We start from the raw sequence: 22101 nt of genomic DNA, 5'->3' as shown, positions 1-22101 counted from the left end.
GATCATTTGCATTCATGATTTGAGGAGCACACCAACCATTTTTATGCATATTCTACGTCAAAATGATGATATCCCAATTCTGTTGGTATTATTTATCATATATAAATCCATATGAGGAATCTAAAGTATCTCCATATATTTCTACTTAAAGTAGGAAACCTACAATAATGTGAGTGACGTATATGTCAAATATTCAAAGTATCTGTGAGCTATAATGTATCTTTCACCTTCAACTACTTGGAGATTGCTTTTTCATTGTTCTTTCTTAGCCATCTTATCACCACATAATTTATTTGTCGCATACATTATTTTCTACTCCTTGTTATGCTTGCTTGGAATCTACCCATTATAAGTTCCCTTATTTTTATTTATAGTAACTTATTGTCTTACTTATATGCATCTCATAATTGTCCATGGATTTATCTTGTTGTATCTTACCATCACAATTTCTCTTTCATTTATGTGTCCATCACATATTACCTACCTATTTTCTTAATCTTTTATATTCCTATATTTTGTGACCTTACCAAGAATAATCCTTTTTACCTAGTTCACTAATGCCTAAGCCCTTTAATGCATCCTAGATACAAAGACGAATGTTGGTGTATTTCATACTACATCATAGATCAAATCCTTTTTGGTAATCCATTGCCAACTATAATGAGAAGACAAGCATCACATACTACTTCTTGTCATCATTAGCAAGGGAAAAACTATAACAACAAACAACACATTATATCATTAATAAGATTCCCTTAGGTTAGTGAACCTTCTAAATTGGTGTATCCTGACATTCATTATCTTCGTACTACTAGAAAAAAATTGGTTCTACCTAGTATAGGATATCTCCTAACATCTTACACCTTCATGGTACTAGTGAAAGTTGTCTAAGCCTTATCATATTATGGATGGATCATAGCATCTAACACATACATGTTAATATTGAAAGTTGAATAATTTATAAGATATGGTAGTTAGCTCCTAGCATCCATCGTCTATACACTAATGGTGATAGCTAGCTAGGCCACACCTATATTAGACTTAAGACTAATATGTGGGGTCATCTTAAAAATCCAATTAGACATAATTAGGATGTCCTAAGGATTCAAAAATCTTGGATTAGTTGACCACATTAAACAAATCCATACTCATAAAGTAAGAAATCTCAAGACTATCTACTCAATTCACTTGCTCATAATAGAAATCTCGAGACTGTCTACTTAATTCACTTGCTCATAATTTCACAAGAAAAGTAACTCAAGAAAGGAAGGTGAAGCTCTATAATTGTCAAAATGCTATTGTGGCTATCGAAGTTCAATATGGATATAATAAGGAAGACTATATGGTTTTAATTCAAGCCTTAAAAGATCATGGGTTGCTTTGAACCTTACATTTTAATACTTTATTATCAAAGATAGACCATGAGGATAATGACTATAATATTTTATCTCAAATTCCAATAGCTTTTGGAAATCCAAACACACAAAAACTCAAAGTGGATAATCGTTGGTGATGATTGATTACCTTTTGCTAGCTTAGACCTATATCTATGTGGAAACATATAAATTAAAAATATGAGTTTATAGCCATCTAATACAATTTCAACTCAAGTTAAACCATACTGAACAGGATGGATTGCTCAAGCTTGTGAACCCTAAAATTGTTTCTTAAACAACTCCCTACCACTTCAAGTGTTCAATCGAAGTCACACATAATTCCCCTTGTACACTCAAATGTTAGAAATATCTCCTCAAACTTGGAATATTACATATCATTTTAGTCAACGAGTTAAGCAATCAATATTCTCTCTAGTACATACAAGACAAATCTAATTTATTTCTCAAAAGGGAATAGACTAAACCTAATACTTACCATAACCCATGATTAGGTCATCTACATAGTGTGATTAACAATAATAGTTATAAACTTAATTCAATCAACATAACATTTAATTTTTCATTGATCACATTTTTTTAATGTTTGAATGCCAATTAATAGCACTATCAAACCATCAATATCATGTCAAATTTTAACCCCATATAAATAAATTAAATTAAAATCATAAAAATACCATTCATTTGACAATCATTCCATACATAACCAATCCAATACATTTTTTATGCAGTCACCCCTAGTTTGACAAATATGTCAAAGGTATACACACAACATTAACGATATCCCTTATTTCTTAATGTAAATCACTACCCAAATGCCCATTCTTAAGTTATTGCATAAAACCCTCTCCCCACAAGGTTGCCCATACTATTATGAGGGCACTTTCTTGCTCACTTTTGGTTTCACTCTTTGTCATTTTGATCACATGGTTTATATTAAGGGGCATAGAGATGAACTTTTGATACTAGTTATTTACATAGATTGTTTGATTCTCACTAGTAGTTCCTTGTCCATGACTCAAAGTATTTAGCATTCATTGATGGGGCACTTTAAGATGACCAATATCATGCTTCTACACTATTTCCTTGGCATATAGGCCCTCCACTCTAGTATGGGGATCTTCATTTTGTTGCAAAACTATGCAAGTGGCTTGCTTCATTTTTTTGGCATAGATGATTGCAAGCCTACATCCACTCCATTTTCCTATGTTTTCTAAATATGTCACTAATGCTACATTCTATTGATAGTTGATAGGTAGTCTTTATACTTAATCCACACTCATTCTAATATTTCCTTTTTTCATGGGATTGTCTCTCAATTCTCTCATTCTCTGTATGAGAGTAATTGGAACGCAACCAATCATATCTTGAGGAACATTCAAGATACTTCACATTTTGGTATTCATCACATATTAGGATTTTCTCTGGATAGTGGACTTCACTAATTTAGATTGATCTAGTGAGGCTAACAAATGAAAGTCTACCTCCAGTTTTATTTTTGCCCTCGGTTCTAGTGTAATTGTATGATATTGCAAGAAGAAATATGCTATTACTTTTTCTTTGACAAGGATTGAGAATTGAAGTGCGGTTTTAACTAGGTAGAATGTTCTTTGTCTTTGACAATTGATGACAAAGTCTAGTTTTCCTCCTAATCATCCCACTAGTCTTTGGTGTGATAATATAAGTGTCATTCATATTCCCTACAATGCAATGGATCACCAATAGAATAAGCATATTGAGATCCACATGCATTTCATTCAACTGCTCATCCAAGATGGTGTTCTCTCCTTAAAGCACTTGCCTACCAAGGCATAAGTTACAAAAATCTTCACTAAACCTTCCCTATAACCTCATTATCTTTAATTGCAATTTATGCTTGAGGTGAAGGAATTTATCCTTGGGGGTTCATCTTGAGGCCTCCTTCCTTTTCTTGTTCTCTCTTTTAGGGAGGAGTTTTTTCCACAAATTCTCATTTTCTTTGTTTGTTAGATTGCTATTGTACATGGGTATCTCATCTAGCCTGTTTGTAAGACCCATCTTGAATCATTTTCCTTCTCTAAGTCACACTTGAGAGGGTATGAAAAGAGACTACTTACGTCCAATTACTTTTAGCACCTAATTAGCAAGTCGAATTTCACACCTTTCTACTTGAGTTTATTTAGACAGGGGTCCCATGGAGGAGGCTTAAGCTCTATTTTTAAGGAAGAGATGGTCCCATGGAGAAATTATTTTTATGCTACATAATTATTTGGAATCTTTTCCCAAAAAATAGAAGCCCCTACTTTTTAGGCATTTAATTTGAAGTAGGTGAAAATGGGGTGGGGCTAGAAATTGCCCCATCAGCTTAGGAATATTTTATGCCACTTGTCAATCATCTGTGTTTTAGAAGGAAAATTAAATTTATTTACAACCAGCTTGTTTAAATTTATGAGTTTAAACTTAAGATGAGACTACCAACATCCTTAAATTTAGGAGCTTAAATTTTTAAGGTGAAGTGCAATGCAAAATTCATGGGACTGCCAACTTTAAAATATTTCTAAAAAAACTCAGTAGCTCCAACTCTATTTTTTAGGAAGCCCCCTCCATGGGACCCAGCCTTAGAGGCCTTTTCTTTGTCTCATGTCATGTGTATATGATGCATGGGTCTTTTTCCCTCTCTAAGTTGCACTTGAGAGGGTATGGAAGGACACTACTTGCATCCAATTACTTTTAGCCACCTAGTTAGCAAGTCCTATTTCATGTCTTTCTTCCTAAGCTTATTTACCTCATGTTCCCATGCAGTTGCTTAACTCCATTTTCTGCTTAATTTTAAGCAGTTGAGTGTTCCCATGCAAATTTAAAATTGTTGGTAAAGGATAATTTAGAATCTTTTGCTAGTTAAGTGGAGCAGCTATTATTTAGGAATTGAAAATAAGCTATGGGAAAATAAGGGGGGCTAGAAATAAGCAGCAATTGCATATTGTCAAAAATGCCACGTGGCTCCACAAATTTGTTTCCCTCTTTTTTTTTAACATTTTATTTCTATTTTTTCTTGTGCACAAATTATTACTAATATTATTAATACCAATTTTAGGATTTCTCTTAAAAATAAGCAGAAACGTAAATACTCATGAGGCCACCAGCTCCACAAATATTTCCTAAAAAAGTTGAGCAGCGGTTGCTAGCAAAAATACGCTAAGTAGCCACATGGGAACATGTTGTTAAAGGCCTTTTTTTTCTTATTCTTGTCCCTTGTCATGTGTATATGATAAATATTTCACACTTTTCATTTACACTTAGGTTATTCACTTACCTAAAGTACCTTCTTTCCTCGTTCTTGTCTTTATATACCAAGACTTTGATGTAAATTTTATTTGCATTGTATAAGTATTGATAGCTTGTTTTTTCTTTATCTCTTTGTAGAAAGATTATTTGGTTTTGTAGTGATCTTGTAAAGAGTATTTTTTATTCTTGAGTAAAATTTTATATGCAAGTTTGGTTACTTATCTCTTTTGGAAACTCCTATAGTAAGTCCATGTCTATGAAACCAATGGTATAAGTTTGTTCGTCCTCAATCCTAGATACTTTGGAGACTCTTGCTATATCCTAGACATGCTGGTTTATGGTCTAATTTTTCAAAACCATTATTGCATTGTAGACATGATTGTTATGGCCTAATTCTTGAATGCCATTATTCTATTATAAACAAAGTTGAATACAGTTCCATTCTTCAAGAAGGTTGTAACATAAAAATGGTTTTTCTATATGAACACTAGCATTGTTGAAATAAGTATAAGACAAATCTTGTCCATTTCAATATGCGCTTTATCCATTGTCGCAAGGGCACTAAAACACCACTTTGAATAATTATGTACTTTCTAGATTTCAAAGCTTTTGCAGAAAAACAATCTGGGAAGTTCATCAATAGTTTTGTACTTCAGAAGGTATCAACATGTAGAAAACAGTTCCATACAGTAGTTGAACTTGTGCAGTGGCTATTAGAACCACATAAATGATGCCAAAGCTCTTGCTTTCCTCATCTTCACTATTTTTCTTCGAAGGAAAACCAATCTCACAGTTCATATTCTTTCAGCTGCTTCCTTCAGTAAGTTCCATTGATGGTAGGAAATGCCTTGCTAATGTAAAAATTGGTGTGTTCTTCCTCAACCAGTCGTTATAAGCTTGCCTCCACCCCTATTGAATCAAGCTAACAAAATATATTTCTTAGAATCATATCAGAGCTTTTGTATCATAAAATATTTAGATTTGACATCTGTCTCCTCCATAGATGGGGTACAGGGCACTACAACAAGAAGGGGCAAGGGTATAATGATATTATCATGATGTCAGTGTTCAACCAAGAAAGATTACATTTGTATACCAAATGTTTCCAATCGACAGTAGCATCATTAGAATAAACCAACTTGCCTCCATTCATTCATTCGAATTACACCGTTCCTATTACAATTTCAACTAGTTTGTTATACCACATAAAAAATACTATGGATCCACCTAGAGGGCCGCAAAAGACTCGTGCGGATCCATAAAATGTACCCAAAAGACTCATGCGAATCCCTATGGTCTTACACTCTGCTAAGTTGGCTCCTAATCTTTTGGATACCTCCTGAGGCATATCAGATCCATTTTATCTGTTCTAGTAATATACTTCAAGCTCTTTCACAGCTGGAGCCCAGAGAAATATTTGGCTTGCATTTACATTAGCTTTTGGGCTTGAATGTGCTACCCTCTAGAAAAAGCTCTTTTTGATTCCTTTGAAAGTTGATGGTCATCAAAGCTGAGCGCGTGCCAACAGTAAATGTCCCTCTAGCCCAGAGAGCTGAAAAAATGCGTTTCATGTTAAAACCATGTCACAAATCAACTGACACATAATTCAATCAATCCTCCAAGGCAGAGTGAGCGAACTCAACCAATAAATGGCCCCATGTCTAATACAGCCCTCAACTTACCGACACTGCCTCTCTTTGCCATTTTCTAATATCGATTTTATTTAATAGCAGATGTTTAAGAACATTCTTACAATATGCTACCGTGCCAATTTTTTTACAGCTATGAACTTGAAAGGCTCAGATACCAAAGCAATTAAACACTAGAATAGCACAAGTTATATCTGGCTCACATGATAGTGAAAAGAGATGTTTCAACCCTCCCTTCCGCTCTGTAATGCAGTCGTCGTTGCCATAAGTGTGCATGTATATACCATTAGAAGATCCTTAAAGATTGCCATAATATGATGTACTTCAACAGCTCGCTCTGTCAATCTATATTAGTTTGTACTCCAGAAGATGTTTTGAATCAATTTTTTTTTTTGGAGTTCCTTGTTTAGTTAGGGAAAGAGAAAAGATCCTTGCATAATAAGGAATTAATTCCATTCAACATTTTGTGTTAGTTTTTTCACTTGTAGTAATGGGCTTCCTTTCTGTTCAACAATTTTATTTGGATCAAAATAATCGATGTGCAGGGATTAAAAGATGTTAGTGATATTTCAATTCAGTATACAATTCTGGCCAGCTTCTGTGATCAAAGGTCTTTCCACAATGCATTTTGACCTACACAATAGTTTCCTTCAATTTCTAGTGACTAAGTAATTACTAATTTTCTCATCATTATCTCCTTGTCGATGCAGAGGTGAATCACAGTAAAAAGTTGTGAGATTTGAAGCATAGGACTGTAAACATATACACATCAGAACGGGAGTGAGTGTCCTCAACATTGGCACACTGAAAGACCAAAGATCCAAGTAATCACAATACAAAACTCATCATCACTAGTTGGGTATTGTGATCCAGTGCCCAACTACACACGAGAGTTCCACAAACTGTAGAATTCAACTAAATATGTCAACAACATCTAAATATTTTCAGATACCCATATAGAAAGGAGATAATCCTGTTATATCCATACTTCATCTTTTCTCATCTAACACTGCTGTAATCTCTGTCTGCAAAGGATTGGTGTGTTTGTGAAGTGAAGCATACAACTTACTTAGCTAGAAGATAACATGTAAAAGCTTATAATAATAACCCTCAAAATGAGGTATATCGTAAAGTCAAAATTAGAACCCAGAGCGACAACAATTCATCTCATGCTTAAAAGATAACAAAATTTATTAGATCATATATCTCCCCACGAATGGCAAAATTGTACTACAAGGCGAAGTGATCAAAACAAACTCAGTTGTCACCACAAACACCAGCAAGATGCATAAAATTTAAGCATCATCGTTTAGTATGCTTCAAATACCAGCATAAAAATGTAACATCTAGAAAGCCACAATTTAACATCACCGATCAACGAGAGGTGCAACATGTTAACAAATTGTCCATAGCTTCGAAAAATAAGGTTGATCCATTCATGCTGCTCCAAATTTGCCTGTCTGTTGAGTTTGACAGTGTAAACAGGGAGAGACCATTTCAATGAGCTAAAGATCACAAGCATACCAACACAACTGTAAGAACATTCTAACTATTACACTTCAAATTCCAAAATGGTTTTGCCATTAAAAATTCTGCATGTTCATACATAAAGGTTCTGACTTACATTAAGAAATGTTTATCAAGTTCCAAGATATTTACAGCAAAAATTCAAATAAAACATCTATCAAAATAGGAACATCCAAAAATTTGTATCCAAATAATAAATGTTTCCATACATTTCTTGTTATTAGCACTTGAAACAATTGTGAATTTTAGCTGCATGGCCAAAGAGACCATCCCCTGATATTCTTTGAAACATCTATATTGCCTTCAAAAATATATACGTGCCTCTGTGTGCTGAAACCTACATGGTACGGAAGAATATATTGAAAGGTAAAATTATGGCCCATTTTGTGCACCATAAAACTGTTTATCTCCAATAAAATCCTGTAGACACGATTCAAGGCCTCTGGCAAGTCGATCAACAGCTTTGACAGCTTTGATTCAAGACCCCAATATATACAGATTTTCCCTCTAATAACATTTAATTAACAGGAACATCTTACAAAAATTAACTCCTTAACAAAGTTTACTAACATAAATGTCTGGAGCTGTAACATATAAATCAGACCTGCAAATCTGACTCTTCCCTGACAGCCCTGTCATAATATACGAGCTGAAATGGGCGGTAGACTAGCAGTCACAATACCTGGCTGCAGGAGCTGTTCAAATTACTCCTCCATCAGTATATGCTTAAGTTGAAAATAGAGACTGAGATTTTCCTCAAAAGGAACAAGAAAATTCATGATATTGATTCACCATCAAAATGGCACATCTAACAAAAAATTCTATGTATGTTCAATTCATTTTGAAAGGCACCATTAGCTGTGTAGCAATACTTGTCCAGGCCTTGAGTTTAGGAAAAGATAATAAACTCCTGCTTAATTTATGTACTTGAATTCTAAGAACTGTTTCTTCACATCAACAAATAACCCACTGTCAAAAGCTTGTATACTTAAAGCACCATTTAAATAGAAGAGCCCAAAAGGAAAGCATGTATTTCATTCCAGCCAGATACAGTATAAAGAATTCCACTCTGTTTTGTCCAACAATTAAGACCTTTCTCATATGCCCCTTCCTTCTTGAGAAGACCAGAAAACAAAGGTACAAATGATACTCCAAAATGTTTTCCAACCCTTCTCAGGTTTGAGCTCTTACCAATTACTATTCCAATATTTGCTTCAAGAAGACACAACAAGTCACCAACACTATCACCAATATAAATGGAAATGTACTCCACGCTATCATCATGTGCAGAGGCCAAAATATTATTAAAGGTTTTCAACTTGTCCATCGGAGACTCAACATGTCTATCAATATTACCAGTAGAAATGGAATCTGCAAACATAAGCTCATTTGAATGTATATGTAAACCGTTGACACCATCTGCAAGGAGGGGTAGTACAGTAACAATCTTTAGTACCTCTATGAGAAAAAAGAACTCGGTAGATGCAATGATGGAATCAATATTAGTAAGACAAAATGAATGTCATTTTATATCATTGTCGAATAAATTTTTCTAATTTGATTACATCAAACTTGGCTGAAAACCAGTATATTGCTAAAGAAAAAATTGGGATGGCATTGTACCCACCAGAAAATATTAAAAATAAGAAAATTGTAAAGCAATCAAGAATCAAAGAGTTTTTAAGACATAATAATAAATGATACATAGAATTATTCATGGTACAAATAATAAAAGAACCCTTAGAAACCTGAGATTTCTAATCCACCAGAATCCCCATAACATCAAAGTTACCAATCTGAAACAATAGTCTGCATTAAACTCTCATAAACAAGCTTCAAACAGAAAAAGCATCCACGTTCCTACATAAGCTGTACCCAATATTCCATATATGGAAAAGAATTACATACCATTATTAGAAGTTGGAATGTGATTTCGGTGCAAATCTCACTCAAGTAGAATTACTACCCATCCCAGACGGTGAGTGTTAGGCCTATGTTGAAGGAAATTTCCTAATTCAGGCTCTAATAGAAAATCTCATGCTACCAAGCATTTAGGATAAAACCAAAGCCCTTTCAGTTATAAAGCAATATAGGATCTACTCACATAGGCCATGGCAAGTTGCCCCATGCCGACATCAATGCATAAACTTTCATTCAATGACTAACAACACAACTCAAAGTCAGATAAGTAATAGATCAGTAGAAAAATACAACTTCTCAGTGCTTCATTTACTTTTCATAGAGAGAAAACACACATCATGTGTTAAACCTAAGGCAGATCCATTGCTACCTCTTGCACCATGACATAGCAACCAAGGCTCACTTTCCCAAACAATATTAAAAACACATGGTAGATTCAAAAACTAAAACGAACCAATAATGATGCTTCTACATGCTTTTGACTGGGCAGTTTATTGGAATTTTCTTACATTTGCCTGAAAATTAAGCACTGAATCCTAAACTGTTTAGTTGTAACCACCTTTACATCTACAAGGTTCCAAGATCTGGACCATTTCACGGTCAAAAGAATCAAAGATTGGTAATCAAACAAATTTTACATGACATGATCAAACTCTAAAAAATAAAGTGATTGCAACAAAGAATTATTTCTAAAAGATAGAGCTTGGGAATGTTAGGTATATGAAAATGAGAAGCGGGAGCTTGTCTTAGAAGTTCAATACTACCAGACACGATGTTACTATTGATGATTATTTTCAAAATATTGATGCCTATATCATTGGCCCAAAGTTTTCAGAAAACATCAAAATATCCTTATAATTAATCAAGTCATGTTGACATGGATGCTAGCATCAATCTAAGAAGAACAGAACATCAGTACAGGTACTGTACTCAGCTATGGATACCCATCTAAACTGCATCAATGGCATATCCATATGACACCAATACCTGGAACAAAGACAAATATTTTAGAGGGCAGAAACAAAGACAAATATTTTAAAGGGCAGTGGATTGTATAGAATAACACAACTATAAGCACATGATATATTTTGCCACTAAGATATGCCCTCTCTTTCTCAAATGGTAGTTTTCAAGGAACGGGTAAAAATAAAGAAAGAAGAAAATGAGGGGAATACATAAAAATAAGCAGTGACAGAGCAAGTCCGAAGTTCAAACAAACCAACAGTCAATTGAAACTATGAGAAAAGACACAAAAAAACTTTTAACACAATACTAGAAAGCAAACAGTCAAAGTGAAACTACCATAAAAGACCAAAACAAAAACTTGTATAATGCTAGAGAACAGATCAATTGCTACAAAGAGAGTTCTAAGATGTACATACTTGTCAAGAAGGCAGTTCTGATGATGTCTCCACTCCAACAAACAGAAAGTATATGCATGTCAACATTGTAATCATCCATTTTGCTTAGTACTTGTGTGAAAAAACTTGTACAGCCTTCCTGAAACAGAAGGTGCTCACCAGCTTTTTTAATGTCCTCTGCATTAATGCCCTGAAGCACAGTTGACTCAACAATTTTTGAATTTGCCTCAACCTCATACTGAGATAGCTTTTCAAGAGATCTGCATAGGCCTTCAAAATCAAAATTTTCTGCTGCAAAAATAACAGCAAATATAAAAATTACTTGAGAAAAATTAATTGCATGAAAAGAAAAATAAACCAACCCCTAGTAGATAATTAAATAATTATATTTCATATATATATCATCATGTTAACTATTTGTGGCACTCTTCTCTCCATCTGGCTTTGTGGACAAATGCCTGAAGAAGCATAGAGAACACCTCAAAAGTCAAAGTTGTGTAGGATAAAGAGCTTAGCATTTTATTGTAAAACTGGAGGCACATTATATTGGCTTCTCAGAAGCCAATACATCATAAAAGCATTGATCAATTCCCAATCCTTCACTGATTCATTGACAGGTAGACCAAACTTTTATAAGGCATGAGCAGAGGATGCTACTAAATGCACTTAGCTTCCACTATAAATGGAAAGGTTATGTTTTACAAAATGTCAAAAACTGTATTAAAATGAGAGATAATTTCACTTTTAATTTAATAGGAAATACAACATCATCTAAAGATTAAAATATATTTGTGGTTTAAAAAACTATTGACACAGACAAATATAAACACCCATCAGAAAGATGATGGAAATGTATATCATTAAAGGGCTTTTAACCATACTGAGCTTCTAACTTGTAAGAATTCTTATCTCTAAGAGCTGTATTTGTTAAATTCATATTAAATCAAACACTTGTATTTGAAATTGAAAAAGATTCTCCTTCAGTGTCATTCCTTTCTCGTCTATTATAAAATTATGTGCATAGTACTCCTTAACTGATTTCAACTTCCAAAAATCATAGCATTAGAAAATGTTTTCAAGTCTGAAATGTATCAAGAATATTTTAGAGTTTTTTTCCACATGCAGATAGAGATATCCAAGAGGAAACTAAAGGGATGGTTTACCTTCTTCAGATGGCAAACTCTTACTCAGGCACCCTTCATACTCTTCTGCATATTGACTACAAAGTGTATCCCAAGTGTTTCTCAATTCTGCCGCTGACTTGCGGTCACCTAAGGTTTCTGTCTCACTTTGCTCAGCTTTTAAAGTTGTCTGTATAGCAATTTCTACTAATACGGCTGAGGAATCCACGATAGTGCAAGATAAATCAAAATCTGAGACAACAGTAAATCGGCAATTGGCAGAATTTCCCATTTTCAACACAGGAACTGAGGTTCTCTGAAACAGAGGCTGAGCAGAAAAGAATTCTATTTCCAGCTTTAATGCTTGTTCATACAATCTCCCGAGAACTTCAAGCTCCTCCCCAGTCAATGAAATTGCCAGCTTGTCAAGCAACTCTTCAATTTGAGTAGCTGATGCCTGCTTCAACAACAAGCTTGAATCAGCTAAGTGATTTCAGTTTCTAATCTCCACAACCACAGGATATACAAGAGTTTAAAAAAATGAAGCATGCAGAACACGAAGAAAAGCTAATGCATTTGTCATAACAATAACCTCAAAGTTTGCAGAAGAGTATGTTTCAATCCACTGCCTGTATGGGTGACGAGCACACTCATCATTCACAATTTTCAAGACTTCTTGTCCCAAGAAAGCATAGAGTCTCATGCAAGGAGTCATGGCACCAACTGTGTACGCTGCTATTTTAGTCTTTTCAAAAGGGGTCACACTTCTGCTTGGCCCTTTTCCCCCTTCCACTTTTCCAGCAGCTGTTGCCCGTAAAAAATCAGTGTATTTCACTGTTGCCATATTAGGTGAGCACTCTTTCACCAATTCAATGTCCCAGGCCTGCACAACAGACTTGCTTCAGAAAACTATGTTTCTCGAATATAATCTTTTTCTCAGAGAAAACCCAAAATAGCTGGAGAACAGACTGAACAGAAAGCAAACAAAATAAACAAAATTCTTTTACCACTTAGAATTTTATATTCAGATTCCCTGGTTGCATCTAAGGACCTGAGTTACTACAACCATTACAATCCACATTTATGGCTGTCTCACTAACATAACCATATTAAAGCCAAAAGGCTATTAATAATCCCCAAAACGTGTACTTCATCAAGTCACTTCTCTGAGAATAGCGTTAAAATTAAAAAATACCTTCCCCTCAGATATCTTATGTGTAGCATAAATGTAGATCTGACTATTACATAAATTTATACAACCTTTAGGCTGAAAACATAGCACATTTGCAAACCCTATTTTTGCTGCAACATTACAGTGTGTCTCATTGGATTAATAGAAACAGTTGACAAACATAAATCTTTGGCAAATAATTGCCAAGATGATATTTTCTAATCACAAAGATAAGATTAAAATTTCCACCATATAATTTACTAGTAGTTGCAATGATTAATTACAATATTAGTTCCAGTCATTTAGAAATATTACTATTGCCATTTTACTTTCTACCTTTATGATTGCCTTATATTTGATGGATTGGGAGAGATAAGTGTCTGGATGCACATATTCCCAGTTAGACCTATAGATGGTCTAGAGTATGGATAGAAACCAAACTACTTATCTCCTGGTAGGCCATAGAAGACCACCATGTATTATATAGGTCTCCCTTGTTTATAAAAGAAGCAATCTACAACCTCCATCAGGTCAGCCAAACAACCTTGACTATCTGTTTCTGTTTAGATTATAGTACATGTGTATGTTGCTCGCATAAGTTCTTTACAATTGACAGAAACTAACTAGTGCAACAAACCATTTGATACTTGAAATGCATAATAGACGGATAATGCAGAAAAAACGTACACATTTAATAACTAAAATACAAATTGCTTACAGAATAGATCTCTGTTATATGAAACATCGCTGCTTTAAATTCCATGTTGTAAAAGCATGAAATTGCATCATATCCATTCATTCATCCAAGCCTACAGGTTCATAGCGAATTTCTACATTCTAAAAGGTTGGTAATTTGAAAAAAACTGCTAGTTCAACTTGAGACACTGGTGGCACAAGAAGATTTCAGTGCAATGACAAGCTCAAGAAAGACTCAATAAATTTATGATCTTAATTCTATATGTAACGCATGGCAGCTTGCCGATGGTATCCAAGCATTTTTCCCTGTTGCTCTAATACAACTGTCTTCTTGTATCTTCAAGCTGTAACACTTGAATACAGTTCCAACATTATTCAATTGTAGATTTAGATCAATGAACAATACAAAGCATACTATCGCCAAACTTTATTAATTCACCTGTCTTGAATATGAGCAACACAAATCTTTACTTTAGATAAAAGCCTGTTCCAAAAAAGAATTTGCATGGAAAATAATACAAAGAATGACACAAATAAATAATAATACAATCATAATTAAAAAGCAGAATTTCCTCCAGTCCCAGCCTATGTGCTGTTTGTAGAAAACCTGAAAATATCAACCACATCTTTTTTGATCGTTTTTATGCCAGATATGTTTGGAACTTATTTTGTGCTGATCTCATAGGTTGGGGGGATAGGGTGGGGTCAATGGGCTGGAAATTTTGTGTGGATTTGTTAATGGCTTGAGTACTCCACTTAATTTTTTTTGGCTTGTATTTACTATTATCTTATGAGATTTTGTGGTTTACATGGAGAGTTAGGAATGAGGAATTGTACCAGGATCACAGGAGGGTATTACTGAGTCAGTTAGAAAACACATATTTCATAACACATCTGAGTAGGTCACAATAACAATGGAAATTTCAAAGGATAAGTTCCTCAAGCTGCTGAAGTCTGGGACAGTGGATGTCAACAAATCAGAAATCAAGTATACAAGGCACTGGCCATTCAACAAGTCAGACAAAATACCATTTATGAGAAGCTATCTAGAATTCCAGAAAAGGTATTATAAGAAGTACTCAGCTGACACCCTGTAGAAGGATCTTGGGTTCAAAGCAGGACCGAGTTTTAATGTGAATCAAGGTGAAGACTTTACAGTTGAAAAGGTAAAGATAAAAGATAAAATTTATGAAATAGATCCACCAATTGGGTGGAGGGACCTGGACCAGTACAGTGAGAGTATGAATTTCTAATATTTTATCTTAACCTCGATACATGTACTTGCTATTTTTTAATGAATTATATATGATAAATATAGCAAAATACACATATGCTGTTCTATGTATCTTGAGTTATGATGCAGTTGCAGGACTTTGGAGCAGAACTGTTGTCTACAGTGACCCTGCCTGGTCCATTAGTAGGCTAAGAGAATGTATTCCATATGTTGCAGCTACAGGATTATGTTATAGGGCAGGTTTATATGATGACCCTGCCTGGTCCATGGTTAGATTATAGAACTATGATACAGTATCTTATGCGGATTTCATAATGTAATCAGTCTCGTCAGGTAACCCTAAGTGGCACAAATATGAAGGGTTGATCTTACTCTGATGAATTTTTTTGTCTTTTGGTATACCATAATACAAAAAAAGCAGAATTTCATATTTCATTCTTACATCAAATGAAAAGGGCAAGTTACCATAAATTGTACTTGGATGTCAATTTTGTGTTCCATTCACATTGCAATGAGAAAAAATTGTGTCAAATACATGTCCAATTTGGTATTTACCAGTTATAGAGATTGCAAGTAGCAGTCTCAGGTTCTTCATTCACTTTTGTTCTCAGTTCTTTCTAATATTCTCTTTGTTTCTATCCAGATCAAGCTTGGAGATGATTTTCTCAACAGAAAAGCAAGTTCTATCCAGATCAAGCTTGGAGATGATTTTCTCAACAGAAAAGCAAGGCACTAGTGCCATACTACGTTACCCGGGGATGCGTCCCCGGGCTAAAATCCCCCGTGTCTGTACCGGGGACTTGGGGACAGCCAGGGGACATCCCCCCGCCATCCCCAAAATTACAAAATCTGTGGGAAACGTCCCGGAAACTTGGGGACCACAGTGATTCTCAAATGGGACGTCCCCCTGTCCCCTAACCATCCCAGGGACGGCCAGCCGTCCCCCTTTTCCCAGCACATTTTTTAAAAAAAGACTCAAATGCTCAAAAAACACATTTTTTAATTTTGTTATAGGTCTGTAAAACTGGATTTTCACTAATATGATGGGTAAACATGTCTGAAGCACTTAAAAATAATGAGCAGCAGCCTGATGATAAATTTCACAAATACTTAGAACTCGGTTGTGTGTAAAAAAGTGGTTGCAGGTCTGCAATATTGGACTTTTCACTAATATGAAAGGTAAACAGGTCTGAATCATATAGCCAAAAGCATTCAGAAATATGAACATCAGCTTGGTATAGAATTTCACAAACGCCCAGAAGTTTGTAGTGCATAAAGAAGCGGTTGTAGGTCATAATAGAAATGGAAGACTATCAAAATATCCTCCAACTAGAAAGAAACAATGAACTACATGCAAACAAGTGCTGGCATATTGACAATGTATTTTCAATTACGAATGCATATTGAGTATTGACAATGAATTTTGAACACAAATGTGGTATGTTAAGGTTCTATAATGTACATATACCTGCTTTATCCATGTTTTCATATGAATATAATGTATATATACATGCTTTATCTATTTTTCATATGACTATTTACAATTATCTTATATATTTTAAATTTTCCCTATATTTTATATAGCCGTCCCCAAAATTGACAAAAACATTTGCCGTCCCGGAAACTCATCCCGCCGTCCCCTGCCATCCCTGTACCGGAAACTCAGGGTAACATAGCTGATATACCTTTTCCATTACACTACTTTAATAATATCTGGGAATGTAAAAATGGTTTGGAATTCAGGTACTTTCTGTTTACACATTCCCAAGTACATAGTAAAATATACCCTTACCTTGCTCCTTTTGAAATCTTCCATATTTTAAAGAAAGTTTCACAGTTACTGGAACATGGTTAATGGGCAAACTTTCATATTCTTAAACAAATGCGTAAGTATACTCAGAATGGTCAATATTCCTCACAGTTTTTTATGAGTGTAACTCTGCATGATGTTGTTACCTTGTGCTAGATAGAAATCCAAATTATAATGAGAACTGGCGGAGAGATACAAGGACAAACTCTTATAGACACTTCTCTACCCCAAATATCTCACTAGGGTTTTGAACATAGCATGTTTGTTGCCATGGTATGGTGGCATAAATATATATACTTGAAGTTCAGAAAACATCAATTTCCTTAAATTAGTATTCACACATCAAAAAACAAATAGAATCCACACCCACATAATTAAAATACCATAAAAAAACAACCCTACAAAATTTTCATTCATCACATTCTGTGTATTAACATACAATCGATACAAAAATGAAATTTCAACTGATGAGAGCAACCTTTCCCTTATGAACAGATGAAGAAAGACAAATTATCCTTGATTAGTTTTGACATATGAATCAAGATGGATCTCATTTGCCAGACAACCATGAACCACGAGTTAGAAAAATTAGTAGACAAACCCTAATGCACAATAACAATTAGTCGAAACCCTAGTGTTAATTCAACTATTAACAGAATAAGTTTGAGAGAACAAAACAAAGATTTAGTACCTCAGCAAAGGAATTATGCAGCTTTAACTCTTCCTTCGCTGCCTTTTGTAGCTCACTTATGGCTGTTTTATCATCATCATCATCTGCACACTCCTCTGCCATGGTATACCTATAACCAATGAAATAAATAATAAAGCAACCCTTAAGACAAACTATTCAAATTTAAGCCTCCCTACTGTTGAGAAATATCATATAGACATCAAAGGCCAAAAACTGTGGAAATCTACAAAATGAATTTTTGCACTATAAAGAAATCTACAAAAGGGAATAGTTCCAAAATTAAGAGAAATCTATGCAACATAAAAACAAAAGAGACTAGTATTAAATTACAATGACCTATTACAAAGAAAGGATGCAATATCAGTTTAAAATAAAGAACCCCATGCGCTTCTTTGTGTGTATTATCAGTGACCTGTAAAATGCAAGTATATTTATGAGGTGACACAACTTCTACAAGATTGTCTCTAACAATGTTAGCATGGTTGTATAAAGTGATCTCCAAGAACAGTATATCCACTACTTGAGAGTTGATTCTATGCTTATACACTATTGGAAGAGACGAGAGTTGAAAAAACAGAGATTCGGCTTTGTTCCTGTAGACACTCTTGGTCCCGTATATGTTAATGAAATCAGATCATTTGATACCACGACCAATATTTTGCCCTTGTTTAGGAGCAAAAACTTATTTATATTCCACTGTAATAAACACGTTACTTGACACAAAATCAAGACTAGTCATGAGTTGAATACTCAAGGTCAAGGTCAGAAGTGAGTAACAGTATCCATGACACTAGAATAGATTTGTAGTACTATTTCCACAGGCTTTCATTTGTGTGACATATATCTAAACTTCTTTACATTCAATACTCTTTATTTTGCCACAAAGATTATTATACCTGTTCTTACACAAAACCCTCAATCTTTTGATAAAACGGCATTTCATTTAGAAAACAACAAATTCATTAATCTTTTAATAAAGAAAGAAACAAAACCGGGATCTCAGAACCACAAGAATTCACTCTTATGTGATCTTTGCTAATAATACAGCAACTGTGGAAATCTATGAAATAAAGCTTTGCACTATAAAGAAATCTACAACAGAGAATAGTACCAAAATTACAAGAAATCTATGCACCATAAAAACAAAAGGGTCTAGTACCAAATTACAATGACCTATAACAAAGTAAGGATGCTGTATAAGTCTAAAATAATGAACCCCAAACAGTTCCTTCTGTGTACCAGTGGCCTGTAAAATGCGAATTTATGAGGTAACACAACTTTCTACAAGATTGTCTCCAACAATGTTAGCATGGTTGTAGAAAGTGATCTCCAAGCCCAGCATATACACAACTTACGAGTTGATTCTATGCCTATACACTCTTGGAAAAGACGAGTTGAAAAAACAGAGACTTGGCTTTGGTCTTATAGACACTATTGATCTTGTTTATATTAATCAAAACAGCTCATTTAATTTCATGAACAATGTTTTGCCCTCGTTTAGGAGCAAAAATTTATTTATATTTTGCTGTAATAAACACGTTACTTGACTCAAAACCAAGACTAGTCATGAGTTCAATACTCAAGGACAGACGTGAATGATAGAATCCATAACAGCAGAATAGATTTGTAAAACTATTTCCAGAGGATTTCATGTGTAACATATACCTAGACATTTTTACATTCAACACTCTCTATTTTAACAAATAAATAGCTTATTAGACCTTTGCTTACACATTACCCTCAATCTTCAAATAAAACAGCATTTCATTTAAAAAACAACAAATTCATCAATCTTTTAATAAAGAACGCAACAGAACCGGGATCTCAGCACCTCAAGAATTCACTCTTATGTGATCTTTGCTAATAATATGGTATCTGAACAGATTTCCAGGTTTGAATGAATAATGAAACAAAAACAAAAAAGAGATTCAACCTTCCTATTTGAGATTATCCAAGAAAAACTTACGCCTCGACAAATGCTTTGAGAAAATAGGCATCCTGCGACATGTAATTACGAAATGATTCCGTACTCAAAGTCCCTGCTGAGAGAGCCACCACAAACGGATTATACAAGGCGAAAGTGGAATCTCTCTTGGACATCGACCATAATCTTCTGGCAACTCCAGTCTCATCAGCAACACCCATGGCAGAAGAAAAAGAACAGCGAAGACAACGCAAATTCGCCTCAATGTTCGGGGAAGCTACCAGATTTGCAGAGACAGTTCTCCTCCAAGCCGATTTTTCGCAAACTACACCAAATTTTGAGCCGACCAACAATCTTTCGCTTCCAAAAGGTTTCTCTGCTACTCCAGCGAAATTTTCACCAAAACTTAAAGGCAGCGCTCGTAATTTCGAACCAAACAAACATTTCTTGTTGCTGAAAGCCTTCCGCGTTGATCCAGCCCTCACGAGTCCAGAAGACTCACTGTTTATCAAATTCCGTAAATATTTCAGCCGACTAAATGAATCAGAAAGCAGCGAAGCACAATACATACCAAGAAAAATGTGCCACTCATGGATCCTACGCAACTTTCAGCCCCGAGGAAATAATCCTCACGCTTCAAAGGATCTTTGCCGATAAGAGGACAATCCGAACGGCAGAACAATCAAAACATGTATAGAAAAACGCTTAACTCAGCCGCTGTACCGAGGCTTACGTGAACGAATGAATGATCCGGAATTTAATGGCACATAAGCCCTAGAAACCCTTGAGTCGGCTTGTGCGTCAGCTGCTTGGTTGCTTCCTTCTGGTGGAGGAAGAGAGCTTGGGGAGAGTGCCAGAACCTCTGAATGCTCTTAATTGGGTTGGATAATGTTGTTCCAAGTCCGGATTAATAGAATTATTTACTTATTTAATTGATGAGTTAAGATTGGAAGAGGGTTTACTCGTTTATATAGGGTCCCACAGGTTTTGTTTCAAGTGAAGGAAAAAGTCGAAGCTTTAGACAATTCCTCCTGCGACCTAAGCAGGTGGGTGGAGGCCTGGTAGGCAGGCCGCCTCGTGTGTTACAGAAATTTGTATTTAAGAGCTATTAGTTTAGGTTTTGTTAATATTTGTTGATTTAATTGTAATTTATGTGTTTTCTTTCAGGTTTGTATGTATTGATTAAGGGGTTGGATCCTTTGGTTATTGGGGTAATTTTTATAATTTTGGTAGTACAAAAATCATATATTTTCATGTTTATATTAAATATATATAGTAGCTAATAGTATGTCATATCTAATCAATTTAATTTGTAGTATGTTTTTTTTTCTGAAGTAAAAAGAGAAAAAGTTGGTTGTGAGCCAAAAATTTGTAGTTCAGTTGGTTGAGTACAATGGTGAGGATGATGGTATGCGATAGAAAATCTATCCACCAAGATTCAAACCCCGAGAGGCACATTCGAGCCAAAGTCCACACCTCGGTAACTTTGAGGGATTGGATCCTCCTACACATGGTTGCTTAGCTAAAGGTGACTTTCTGGTTTAGATATATGCTTACTCAAATTGTTGTAATTCACTATATAAAAACAGAGATGTCTACATATTTGTAATCAAGCTTGTTTCCATCATAAAAAAAGGTTGGTAGTGGATAAAGGTTGAATTGACTATAAAGAAAAATAATAGTAATAAGCATCCATTTATGAAAATATATTGTTTCTTTAATATTTACATCAAAAAAGGATAAGTTGAGCTCATTATTGACGTTTATAAAAAGAAATAATTGAATGAAAAGAATTAATTTAATGGTATTTATATGGTTATGATAGATTCTAATGATAACTATTAGTTTATGATAAACTTGTTTATTATAATTAATCATAAAATCTCATTTTGTTAATTTGTATAGAAAATTCAACATAACAAAAAAAAAAAAAAAAACTTTTTAAGACTTATGCAACATGAGCATTCATTAGGCCTGGCATATCAAGAAAAATATTGCCATTGTATTGCTTATACTTCATATTTGACTATAATGTATTTGGTCATTATAAATCTATTGGACTACCCACAATGGTGTGTTATTACACATTTATGCTATTCATAAATGTTCAAATAGGTCAGTTTTTTTTTTTAATTGTTGGTTTATTAGTTATAAGTTGTGTTTAAATATTTGGGACTTCATTTTTTAAAACTGATATAAAATGTTTGGACATAAAGAAAGAAGTGGATTATCAATCAAAAATGAAGATTTCATTTTGCATATAAGAGTTTTTTTTTAGTTTTTTTTTTGTGCAAAGATTTATGAAAAATTATAGTTGTTTGCATGTTGTTGTGATCTAG

The 22101-nt window shown here is 34.4% G+C and overlaps 1 protein-coding gene across 4 annotated transcripts; it reads right to left on the bottom strand.

Moving 5' to 3' along the window:
• Window positions 1-7991: 7991 nt before the first annotated feature.
• On the bottom strand, window positions 7992-20742 carry LOC131060890 (bifunctional TH2 protein, mitochondrial). Of its 4 annotated transcripts, none has more exons than XM_057994320.2 (7): window positions 20334-20737; window positions 19805-20263; window positions 17839-17947; window positions 12829-13119; window positions 12279-12693; window positions 11137-11403; window positions 7992-9253 (listed from the first exon to the last, which is right to left on the bottom strand). In XM_057994320.2, the coding sequence occupies exons 2-7, from the start codon at window positions 19981-19983 to the stop codon at window positions 8835-8837; spliced, it is 1680 nt and encodes a 559-aa protein (XP_057850303.2). In that variant the 5' UTR covers window positions 19984-20263; window positions 20334-20737; the 3' UTR covers window positions 7992-8834. The 4 variants fall into 4 exon arrangements, with proteins under 4 accessions (XP_057850303.2, XP_057850302.2, XP_057850301.2 ...); XM_057994319.2 differs by having other exon boundaries at window positions 11137-11406; window positions 20334-20732; XM_057994318.2 differs by having other exon boundaries at window positions 19805-20742.
• Window positions 20743-22101: the final 1359 nt, after the last annotated feature.

This window comes from Cryptomeria japonica, chromosome 5 (genome assembly GCF_030272615.1).
Source record: "Cryptomeria japonica chromosome 5, Sugi_1.0, whole genome shotgun sequence".
In the NCBI taxonomy this organism is placed as follows: Eukaryota; Viridiplantae; Streptophyta; class Pinopsida; order Cupressales; family Cupressaceae; genus Cryptomeria; species Cryptomeria japonica.
The sequence above is the reverse complement of the archived record's forward strand: the minus strand, read 5'-3'. Positions and strand labels throughout refer to the sequence as shown.

Bases quoted from the DNA above. Each gene is read 5' to 3' on its own strand.
- LOC131060890 (XM_057994317.2), bottom strand. From the start codon at position 20,331: ATGTATTGTGCTTCGCTGCTTTCTGATTCATTTAGTCGGCTGAAATAT. The intron at 12,694-12,828 runs GTTATTGTTATG...TTGTTGAAGCAG, and splicing joins ACTCTTCTGCAAACTTTGAG to GCATCAGCTACTCAAATTGA. The intron at 11,407-12,278 runs GTAAACCATCCC...TTATTTTTGCAG, and splicing joins GAGTTTGCCATCTGAAGAAG to CAGAAAATTTTGATTTTGAA.